Source organism: Sarcophilus harrisii, chromosome X, assembly GCF_902635505.1.
Source record: "Sarcophilus harrisii chromosome X, mSarHar1.11, whole genome shotgun sequence".
NCBI lineage: Eukaryota > Metazoa > Chordata > Mammalia > Dasyuromorphia > Dasyuridae > Sarcophilus > Sarcophilus harrisii.
In genome coordinates, this window is record NC_045432.1 from 25,568,141 (window position 1) to 25,580,372 (window position 12,232).

Below are 12,232 nucleotides of genomic sequence, written 5' to 3' on the forward strand. Positions count from 1 at the left end.
GAAGTGTTAAGTGTCTGAGATCACATTTGAACTCAGGTCCTCCTGACTTCAGGGCAGGTGCTCAGCCCAGATAACTTTTAATCTTTCCTGCTGATGCACATACACACACACCTCTCTTTATTCTGCTAGGGCAGCACCCAAATGGTTAGTGCATCCTAAGTTTAGAACCGGAAGGGCCCTCACATGGAGTCCAAGTGCCATGTTTTACAGAGAAGGCACTGAGGCAGAGATTGAGTGATTTGCTCAAGATCACACATAGGATCCTAAAGGAACCTCAGAAACCGTCTGATCCAATTCTTGAATTTACAGAGCAGGAAACTGAGGCTCAAGGAAATAAAATCATTTGACTAGCATCAAACAACTAGTAGTCAGAGGCAGGATTTGAAAGCCAGCCTTGCTAACGCCACACCCAGTGTTCTGCCCACTGAATTACCCAGTGGCTCCCTGCTTTAAAATCACTGACTTGGGATCTGGGAGACCCCCTGGGAGGGCTTGATTTGAAGTCTGCCTTTGCATAATCGGGGAAGAAAAGGGGGGACATATCAAGCATCTGAATACATTGCGATAGGTTAGGAAGGAGAATATTTTCCTCTGTAAAATCACCTCTTTTCAGGTTGGAGGAAGCCTCCCTGGGATGCAGACAAAAGAGCTCCTCGGGCTGGCTAAAAAATGGTTAAGTGTCTAAAAATGTTGGATTTCGTGTGTTGTTATAAAATGGTAAACATGTCTGGAACAGACAGTCCAAATGGAAAAAAAATGGGCCTGGAATTAGAGCTGAAAAGGGTCATGGGCTGCATTGCTTTCAGATAATTATCAGGCTCCTTTCTTCTCCCTGTTTGCCATGGAAACCAAGGCCAGTCATTTGAATGCAGCCATTCTATAGGGTGCAGCAGGCAGTAAGCCAGCAAGACATGGAACACAACCATCTCCAAGAACAGCAGGTGAGCATCACCCAGGGAGCGCCAGAGAGGTAGCTGGCAGCTGAGAGATGGCGGCAATGTCTGCTCAGAGAGCGGCTCCAGAGGAAGAATAAGATATGAATGTGATACAAATGACAAGCAATTGTTAGGCTATTCATGGCTGCGGGCCTCTCCTGGGTGATATTTTGCAGAAGCCCAGAATCTCCGAGTGGGAAGGTGGCTCAGGGGGGCAGTGGGTCCACCTGCTGAGTCACCGAGCTCCCTTCTAGCCAGAGAACAATTACAAAAGCTAGAGAGGCTGGGGGAGGGGGGGAAACTGAGGCTGGGAGAGGGGACCCCTAAGAAACGCTAGCTTTCTGAAATTCAGTTCCAATAAGCAATTAACTAATTGTCACCTGTGCTGGGTTTTACAGTGAAAAGCATCCTGGGTCCGAAATCAGTGAACTGAGTCTGTAGGTCTGTCAGGATTTCACTTTGTTTCTTTAAAATGGCCTCCGACTAGATTTACAGCTCTGCCCCTCTGTGTGACATCACAAGGATTATTTCATTCGGTCCCCACAACAACCCTGGAGGTTCTATTATTAGTCCCTTTTTCACAGATGAGGAAACTGAGGCAGAGGTAAAATGACATGCCCGGGGCCACACAGCTAGTAAATGTAAGGAGGCCAATTTTGAGTCTTCCTGACTCTAGGTGCCATCCCGGATGCTTGATCCTTAGACTCCATTAGAGTAAAACAGTTTAATTAATAGACTAAAATGACATCCAAGATCCTTTCTTGTTCTAAATCTCTGGTCTTATAGGTGACCTCCTATCCGATATAACGACCGATAATAAAACTAGAATTGCTCTAGCAGCTATTATGTGCCCGGCTCTGTGCTCCAAGCTTTAATCCTCACTACAACTCCACGAGACAGTGGGATTCATCTTGCAATCACAACAAATAAGCCGGCTGGCTTTTCCTTCTCAGGAGACCCACTGCATAGTCTAGAAAGTGCGCTCTCATTGTGAGCTGCAGTGTAAAAAAACACAAATGTGAACTGCTTCTTTTCTTTTTTTTTTTAATCATAACGTTTTATTTTCAAAATACATGCAAAGAAGGTTTTCAACATTAACCCTTGTAAAGCCTTGTTTCAAAATGTTCTCCCTCCCTTCTCCCTACCCTCCACCCCCTCCCCTAGATAGCAAGTGATCCAATATTATGTTAAACTGGTGCAATTATATATGTGTGTATGTGTGTGTGTGTGTGTGTGTGTGTGTGTAGATATATATATATATATATTTCTACAATTATTGTGCTCTAGAAGAAAAATCAGCTCAGAAAGGGAAAAAATAAGAAAGAGAAAAAACAGCAAGTAAACAACAGCAAAAAAGGTGAAAATGCTATGTTGTGCTCCAGTCTCCATAGTCCTCTCTCTGCATGCAGATGGCTCTCTCCATCACAGGACTATTGGAATTGCCCTGAATCACCTCACTGTTGAAAAGAGCCACGGCCGTCAGAATTGATCATCACATAATCTTGTTGCTGTGCACAATATTCTCCTGGTCCTACTCACTCCACTTAGCATCAGATCCCGTAAGTCTCTCCGGCCCTCTCTGAAATCCTCCTGCTGATCATTTCTTACAGAACAATAATATCCCTTAGCATGCATACACCGTAACTTATCCAGCCCTTCCCCGACCGATGGGCAGCCATTTTGCAATTCATGTAAGTCTCTCCAGCTCTCTCTGAAATCCTCCTGCTGATCATTTCTTACAGAACAATGATAATATCCCTTAACATGCATACACCATAACTTATCCAGCCCTTCCCCGACCGATGGGCAGCCATTTTGCAATTCATGTAAGTCTCTCCAGCCCTCTCTGAAATCCTCCTGCTGATCATTTCTTACCGAACAATAATATCCCTTCACATGCATTTCCACATATATATATATATATACACCATATATATATTTCCATATATATACCATAACTTATATACCATAACCGATGGGCAGCCATTTTTTACCATTTCCTTGCCACCACAAAAAGGGCTGCCACCAAGCTTTTTGCACATGGGGGTCCTTTTCCATTTTTTATAATCTCTTTAGGATACAGACCCAGTAGTCACACAGTCCAATAGCCCTTTGGACATAGTTTCAAATTGTTCTCCAGAATGGACGGATCAGGAACTGGTTCTTTTTACATTAATGATGGACAAAATCTAGGACCCTGTCTTAGATTTTTAACAGAAGACACATTTGTAGGGAAAGCAGTTTTTTTAAGGCTTTCTGCCAGACTGAAAGTCCTTTTTTGTGGGGTGGAGAGTAATAAACTCTGACTGAAAAATAGTAACTTGACATAAGTGACCCTGATTGACCTTAGGAATGTTCCTAAACTATGTGTTCAGCATACTTTGATTCTCCTCATTCTTGAAGGGAGCGAGGGAGGAGGAATGTTGAGAAAGGGCTTGAATTCATTGAATTGATACTTCAACTGTTACTAATTTGGATCATTTGTAAACGAGACACGAAGTCAACAGTGTTTGTGGGTAATATTTTTGGTATGCATAGGAAACATCCTTATAACTGATACAGAGAAAAATTTGTCCTTCAAGTTTTGCTTTATTGTCAAGAAAAAGGATTTTTCTATTGCAATGGAAGTACATTTCTGCCTCTGATTTATCTTATCAAATACTGTAGAAAAATCGCTAATACTGACAGCCAGACAGAGAATACTCATGTTCTGTAAAAACACAAGTGGTCGTGTCTCTGAGAGAAAGGCTCTGTCCTAATTAGTTTCTGAAATTTCTATTTCATGATTTTGAAAACAATTTTAATTTTTAAACTTGTTTGTAAACCTAAAGATACCTCTGTATTAAAATAATAACCCCCCAGGGGACGGGATGGTCTTATTATCCCAATTTTACAGATGAAAAAACTGAGAAATGAGCCCAAGGTGACACAGCTAGGAAATGTGTAAATGCGTTTTCCTGATTTCAGGTCCACCACTCCATGCACTGTGGTGCCCCCTAGAGGCCTTATCTTTCTAGCTATAAGATTTTAAAGTTGAATTTTGGGTGGGCTTTGATTTTCTCATCTGCAAAATGAAGGGACTGAACTGATTAAACTGTAAGCTCCCTTCTACCTCAAATTTATGATCCTATAATCACACAAATAGACACAAGTCACAAATACAGACAAAACACACAAATAGAAGGAAGAGCAAAGCTTCCTCTCACCCATCCTCCACCCTCACCCCTATTCCCATTCCCATTCCCACTCCCACTGCCACCCCCAAGGAGACCACACTCTACTGAGGAAGTAAATTGGTGAGCACATGTGGATAATTAAAGAAATTTAAATAAATTCAGATCCACACAAGAGTTGGTAAACCTTATTGGGAAGCTCTGAACTTCCAATCCCATTTCTCAGTAAAAAAATTAATGACTAGTCTAAAGACTCATAAGTCCAAAATACCCTTTGGTGACTATCTGTATTTAGGGTCAAACTAAAGAAAAAAAAATCATGGGGCTGGTTTCTTACCTGGGAGGTTCCAGAATTTTCTGGTGGACCACGCTGAGATTTATCTGCAGACTTGTCCTGGGCTGAATCCAGCATAAAGATGCTTTCATCAGACAAGGATTTGGTCGACATGTTGCCTTTGGAACTGGAAGTGAAGGAAAAGTTGCTCAGAGCTGTGCTCAAACTTAAGGCAGAGTGAGACTCTCCCAAAAGGCAACTGGAACACTGTCCTAGGGATCTATGGGAAGAAAGTAGTGCCAAATAGCAACAGCACTTCCTGCAAATGCTCCACCATCACATGAGCAGGTTGCCCCTTTTGGCAACAAAGTAAGCGAAATATTCCCAAGCTCCCCCAGAGGCCCCTCCGACTAGGCTTAAGAGATAAGGTATCCATATTTCTGTTTCTCTGAGACTGGCTCTACTTAGGAGAAAGTTATAAAAATGATTTCCCCTTCCATGGGCAGATCAACTAACGCAGACTAGAAAAACCTCTCCATGACTCTAGTCTGTGGTCCAGACACCAATCTGCCATCTTAGAAATGTATAAATAAGGGGATTTAGGCTAGAAAGGGTAAATAGCTCAAAATGCCATTTAACCCCAAAGCTGCAACACTGCAACAACCCCAGGGCAAACAATAGATATTTGCAGCATCATTTGTTAAGATAAACTATGTGTTCAGCAACTGAAATATGGGAAAAAACTACGGTATGTAAATATAATGGAATATTACTGCACTATAAGAAAATCCCAGAATCATGGGAAGATCTAGAAGAATAAAACAAAAAGCTTTCATCAAAAAGAAATACATTAAAGGTTTTTTTTTTAATTTTTTATTTTTTTGAAAAAAGAAAAAAACAGGAAAGAGTCATTTAAAATGGCTTATACCTTAGTTTCCCCCTCTAGAAAAGGAGTGATCTCTAAGGTCCCTTCTAGCATAGGATCATCTTGGTGAATGGACTTCCCCTTTCTGTGCCTTAGTTTCCTTTTCTGTAAAATGAGTTCTCCACAACTAAACCTTCCCTGACCCTCACTTCCCACCTCCAACTGAAAATCATTCCTCCTTCCTCATATTTTCCACGATGTTCTGCCCGGCTCACATCTCCAGCTTTTATTGTGCCTAAAAATCCACTAAATTTCTTTGATAAACCAGAGGATATAGATCACAACCTTAGAGCTGAAAGGTCTCAGCGCCTAAATTGTCCTACATATTAATTTTATGGGTCACTCACAGGATTCCAGATCAAGAGCTGCAAAGAAACTCAGAGGTCATTACTCCAATCCCCTCCTTTTAGAGAACAGGAAACTGGGAAGGGGGGGAAGGTACTTACTCAAACTTACAGATGAAGCAAGTCCCAGGTTGGGGATTTCAATCCAAAATCAGCACCTTTGTGCTATGCTTTCCCTTAGGTCAACTAAGAAGAAAAGGCCTAATCGTTTCCTAGAGCAGGCAGGTGGTGCTATGCTTGAGGTCAGGAAACTACTTCCTGAGTTCAAACCAGACCTCTGATACTTCCTGGTTGTGTGGCCCTAGCCAAATTATTTCATTCCGTTTGCCTCAGTTTTCTCATCTGTAAAACCAACTGGAGAATGGAAAACAAAGTCCTGTTTGTTTTGTCTCGGTTTGGTTTTGGGTGTGTTTTTTTTCCCAAGAAAACCCCAAATGGGGTCCCAAAGACTCAATCCTTCCTTCCTGGATCCTGGACAAGGTGGTCAGAAAACAAGCATCTTATATGGGACCCGTGGCTACCTGGTGTTTAGCTTGGAACAAATATATGTCTAAGGGCACACAATTGGAGCAAGCATAGGAATTAGATTTGCCCAACAGTATCGGACCTGAGAGGACAGGCCTACCTTCCCAGCTGGCGGGGGATGGATTTAGAAGTCACACCTGAATTACCTCCTCTTGCTTCTGGAGTGCTAGTTTCCAGCCTTCCTATCAATCCTGCTACAAAAGGTAGCAGGATAAAGTGTGTTATGCTCTCCCTTGTGTGAGATCTTGCCAATCAAGGTTAGGTAATTGAAATCAGGTCTAAGGCCTAGCTCAATTTTCTAGAAAATTACATTTCCTCCAGCCTCCCCCTCCACGACAATCCCTTGATACCTGTAGATGGGCCCACCTTGACACACTGGCTTCTTAGAAGTAGACAATGCTTCAAAGGTCACTTCTTTGGGGAAAAAATAGATAACAAATTACAGATTAAGACCAATGAGGTCTCTTTTAACTCTAGATGAATCATGTTGGGGAATTTTTCTTTTAAAAAAAATTCTCCATTCACCACACACCAAACAAAATGGACAATTTCATAATCATACTGCAACAGAGGAGTTCTCCAGCACATACAGCTTACTTTTCTTTGAAATACATGATAAATTCAACCTAGCTTTTTTATATTTATTTTTTATATTTATATTTATTTTTTTATACATGACCAAACCATTATTTTGCTGTACAGAAAGAATCGGACTCTGAAAGATTGTACAATTAGCCTGTGAAGGAAATCAAAAATGCAGATATGCATAAATATAGGGATTGGGAATTCAATGTAATGGTTTTTAGTCATCTCCCAGAGTTCTTTCTCTGGGCGGAGCTGGTTCAGTTCATTACTGCTCCATTGGAAATGATTTGGTTCATCTCATTGCTGACAATGGCCAGGTCCATCAGAACTGGTCATCATATAATATTGTTTTCAACCTAGCTTTTAAAGCTGTCCTACTTCTTTAGGACTGATTTTATTTTCTGTGCATTTTTTTTTCCCCTGAGGCAACTACGGTTAAGTGACTTGCCCAGGATCACCCAGTTAGGAAGTGTTAAGTGTCTGAGACCACATTTGAACTCAAGTCCTCAGTGAATAGAGCACTGCCGCCACCTAGCTTGCCCTTCTGTGCATTTTTTAAAAGAGACTTCAAAGATCCTCTTCTCTTTCTTTTATTTTCTCCTTTTCTTTTTTGGGGGGGAGGTGGGTAGTTGTTTTGTTTGCTTTCCTTTCTCTCCCTTCTCCCTCTCACCCGCTACTACTAGAAAAAAAACACAAAACAAAAGTCTTTGTAACAAATACGCAGCTGAAAAAATTCCTATAGTAACCATTGCTGAAAATGCACATCTCAATGATCTCAGGAGGGACCATGGGCAAGCCATTTCCCCTTCGGGCCTCAGTTTCTTTCTACATAAAAAGAGGGGGCTAGATTAGAAGATGGCTTCTGAGCTCCCTATGTCTGATCCTTTCTTTTGGGGAAAAGTTTTTCAATGACCTGATGTTGTTGCTCTGGTACCAAATCCTAAGTCAGGGCTCTGGTTTCCATCTCCCACTAGTCACCATTTGGTCTTTCTAAAGTTTGGTATAGTGAGTCAAGCCAAAAGGCACTTCTTCTAAGCATCTGGTTGTTGGAGGAGAAAGGGAAGATATTTTTCCCATTTTTATATATATACACACATTTTCTCTGCTAGGACTATGGAGCCAGAAAGTGGAAAATGTCTTGATTTTGTGAAAAGTGGAATAAATGTATTTCATTTATACTTTAACATACTTAACATGTATTGGTCAACCTGCCATTGGGGGGAGGGAGTGGGAGGAAGGAGGGGGAAAATTGGAACAAAAGGTTTGGCAATTGTCAATGCTGTAAAATGACCCATGAATATAACTTCTAAATAAAAATCTATAATAAGAAAAAAGAAAAAAGGGGAATAAAAAGTCTGAAAATCCTGGGCCACTGAGCCTGACTGATTCCTGAAGAAATTTTAGAATGGATTATTAAAGGGATTGTCAGTGAACATATAGAAAAGGAAGCTGCAATCACAAGGACCCTGCGTGGCTTCATCAAAACACAGGTCATCTGTGATGGAAAATGCCATCCATGTCCAGAGAGAGAACTATAGAGACTGAATATGGATCACAGCAGAGGATTTTTGCCTTTTTGGTTGTTTGTTGTTGGCTTTTTTCTCCTTTCTCATGTTTTCCCCTTTTTTGATCTGATTTTTCTTACACAGCTTGATGAATATGAAAATATATTGTAGAAGAATTGAACATATTTAATCTATATCAAATTGCTTGCTGGCTTGGGGAACGGGGAAGGAGGGAGGAAAGAGGGAGAAAAATTTGCAACGCAAAGTTTTGCAAAGGTGAATGTTGAAAACTCTCTTTGCATGGATTTGGAAAGATGAAATTTTATTAAAAATTTAAAAATAACAAAATAGCACTGAGCTAATTAAAATACTTTCTCAAAAAGAAAAAGCACAGGTCCTATTCAACCTAACCCCATTTCCTTTTCTCAAAAGATTACTAAGCTAGTAGAACAGGGAGATGTTCTCCTTATTTTAAAGAGAGAAAACTAAAAGGATTTCTTCATGGTCATCCAATCAGTATCTGTCAGAAACCAAATTGATTTGATTTCATGTCAAGGACCCCTGACCACTTTGCAGCACTACCTGTCGTGTATCTCTGGATTTCTCCACGCCAGGCCGGGATAAGCAGCTGAGATGATTCATAAGTAACAGGGAAGGGAGGTACCTGAGGTTGAGACCTTGATGTGAGACCCCCAGAAGAGTAAAAGCATCCTCTGCACCTTAGGGAAGCAGTCTCGGTCGTGATATTTAGTCTTCCCTTGACTTACCCTGGCTGAATTAATGGATGAAATACCCCAAGCTCTGAGATGGAGTTCTCACTGCTGGACTGGCTCATTTTCAGGTTAGTCTTTCTCAGGGACTTAGTAAATATCTTCTTCTTTTTGGTAAAGAAATCCTTGAAGGCCTGAAGTTTGGATTTCTTCCTTCCTGGAAATGGAATATGAGAGAAGAGAAGAACACCATCCTAGCAGAGATTAGGCTGATACACACAGGACATCTGCTTCCATGTGCCATTTGCTAACTTTGGGGCCTGTCCTGATCATTGGATGATTGAGCCCGAGTTCCTCTGGGAAAAGCGGAGGCCCTGATACCTAACCTTTGAACTCTAAGATGCTTCTATTCTCTCCACATCTTAGTACTTCATGTACTAAGTTTCCATTATTGATGCTATCTGTTCAAAACAGCAAGTGAAGAGATTTCCTTGTCCTGCTAGTGATATGTGGCCAAGCTGCTTAATTTTCTGCGATGCCCCTCCCCTCCTCCCACTCTAAAATTTTTCCTGCTTGGTTAGTCTCACCCTAGGGCCTGACGGCATTAAAATCTAACTAAAAATAAAGAAGGTACGTGCCAGAAAAACAATTTCCATGCAAACCACCAATCTATAGAGACTCCCGAGTCGGAAGAGACCTGAAAAAGGAAACGGATCCAACTCATACCTGCTATCTTAGCAGCCAGGTATGTTAGAGAGCTCCCGCTACTCTCCAAACTTTGTTCCTCACCCACAACCCTCCCCTCTGAATGTTAAGCATTTGTCAGGGAAAACTGGCGACTCCTAGACCGTAGGCCTCCTGAGGGCAAAAATACTTCCTTATGTTTTTATACCCCCAGTACCGAGTGCATCCTTGATGTTTAACTGAAGCTCTGCTTCTTAGCTATCCTAACAGGGTGGCTGGGTAGCCACGGGACCATCCCCGTTCCATTTCCCTTCTGCCACTCAGCCATGGCTTACTTCAGGTCAACACATTCCCCACCTGGATCAGATTGGGGCTTGCCAGGACTGGTAGGAGGAAGAAAGGAGGAGTATACACTAGAGGCCACACCTTCTTTCTCCCATCTCTCCTTCTCCCCCAGTCACAATGCTCTTCTCCCATTGGGCATCATAGCCAGATTCTAACTCAAACCTTTCGCTCCTTTGGTGAATAATACCTCCTCCTGGGCTTTACCCTTTATCCCAGAGACCTCTCTTAGCCCCAGTTCCCAGATGTCCAATTTCTTCTGAAACAGAAATGTTATTTCAGCCCATTATGTACAAAAGACTTTGCCATCACCCTACAGACAACTAAGGCAAGGGGGAGGAGGTGCCCGACATAGGAAGGAGCCCTTTAACCCTTAGCAGGAGAAAAGGAATCAGAGAGACCCTCTATGGAAAAGAAAGGCTGACCAAAGGGGCAGATGGGACTATAAGATGTCCTTAGGGGTCCGTGCAGCCTTTCCGGCACAATGGCCAACATCCACTAGTTTGGAATGGAATTAGTTTATAAGTTGGATACTGTTGGTACTAACCCAAAAGTCTCCATGAAATAAGTTTCAAAAGGGAAAAAAATAGCTCCTTACCTGAAAAATTGTCACTGGCTTCGCCAGCTTCATCACCATCAAACATTTCATAGCTGTATTGGTCATCAGTGTCGTCCTGAGGCTCACGGGGATCATGGAATCCTCGGGGCTCAGGGATCTCACAGGCCTGTTTGGCCTTTCGGCCTTCTTGAGCTTTTCGGGCCTCACGGCTTTCCTTGGCCTTATGGGCTTCTTGGATCTTAGAGGTGCCTTGGAGCTCGAGGCTCAAGCAGGGTTCTTGATACTCACAGACTTCCTCCGTCTTAAGACTCTGGAAGATGTCACTTGACTTCAGAGCCATAACGTAGTCACTAAAAGAGTAGAAAAAAGCCAAGAGTAATTCTGTGAATTCTAAACTGCTTCACGAACAATGAAATAACCCTTTTCTTGGAAAGAACTCTAACAAGATGAATCAGGAAAATGTAGCCCAGCGTTCTAAACAGAAGACTCCCTAGCTTTGTGGTGGGGTGCGGAGGGCAAAGGGCACCAATCGTTGCTATTCAAAAATAACGCCAAAGAATTCTAAACCTTCTCTAGGAAAAAAAAAAAAAAAACCCTGATAACTCTTCTCAGAGCCAAGCTTGGTCATTAGGAGTTTCATGGGTGTGTTCCTTCCTTTTACATTGTTGTACTCATTTGAGTATATGGTCTCCTTGGCTGTGTTTCCTTCCCTGTGTAGCATCTCAAAATAGCCTTCCCATGGTTCTCTGATTTTTTGTGGTCATTGTCTCTTATGGCAGAGAAAGATCCATATAACCCAAATCTGATTAACTGTCTCTTGATTGGCGGGCATCTATTTTGTGATCCATTCTTTGCTACAACAAAAAGTGCCACCAGAAAGTTTGGTGCTTTAGGGATCTTTTTCCTGTCTTTTGACCTCTTTGAGGTAGATGCCTGGTACTGAGGTCCCTGGGTCAAAGGGATGGACATTTTAGTCACTTTCAAAAGAATTCCAAAGTGCTTTCCAGAATGGTTGGACCAGTTTGCAGCTTCACTGACAATGTATTAGTGCGCATATGCATTTGTGTGTGTGTGTCTGTCTGTCTGTCTACAGACTCTTCCATGTGGATTCCACCCCTTCTGATATCAACTCAGTTATCAAATCTTATTGTTTTTATCCCCAAAGTGTCTTTCACATATACCGCCTCCCCTCACTCCAAGCCCTCCTGCATCACCTCTTGCCATTCATCTCAGGTTGGTCCAACTATATAACTCATTTCTTTCATCTCCTCCCAAATGACAGTGTTGGGCAAATAGTATATTCAACATGCTGTTTTACTTTAATTATAATGGTGGGTGAGAGAAGCTAGTAGCAATAGCCTCAGGGGCCAGTCGGGGGCATCAGCTGTCTCCCCCAGGCTCATCAGTTGTTTGCTTCTATTCTAAGGGAAGGAAGATGACCTGTGTGTGTGTGTGTGTGTGTGTGTGTGTGTGTGTGTGTGTATGATACAATGAGTGTCATGCACTAGCTCTTTGTATAGTTACTATGCCCTTGTGCCATGGGAGATGATACCCCTTGGGAAGCTGGGCTACTGGGGAACCTTGCTACTTAAGTGGCCAGATCCGGTGCGGTTCCTGAGGAGAGATGGCCTGAGATGCCCACAGCTAAGTCATCTCTTGAGAACCGTGGAG

The 12,232-nt window shown here is 42.2% G+C and overlaps 1 protein-coding gene across 3 annotated transcripts in view; it reads right to left on the minus strand.

Annotated features, from left to right (window-relative positions):
- The window catches only part of KIAA1210 (KIAA1210 ortholog), a 53,754-nt gene that overhangs the window by 25,554 nt on the left and 15,968 nt on the right, over nucleotides 1–12,232 (minus strand). For all 3 annotated transcript variants that reach the window (XM_031944404.1, XM_031944405.1, XM_031944406.1), the window contains exons 2-4: nucleotides 10,601–10,911; nucleotides 9,034–9,193; nucleotides 4,446–4,569 (exon numbers count right to left, since the gene is read on the minus strand). In XM_031944404.1, coding sequence (XP_031800264.1) covers nucleotides 4,446–4,569; nucleotides 9,034–9,193; nucleotides 10,601–10,911 — 595 coding nt within the window. The remainder of the gene's footprint in view (nucleotides 1–4,445; nucleotides 4,570–9,033; nucleotides 9,194–10,600; nucleotides 10,912–12,232) is intronic.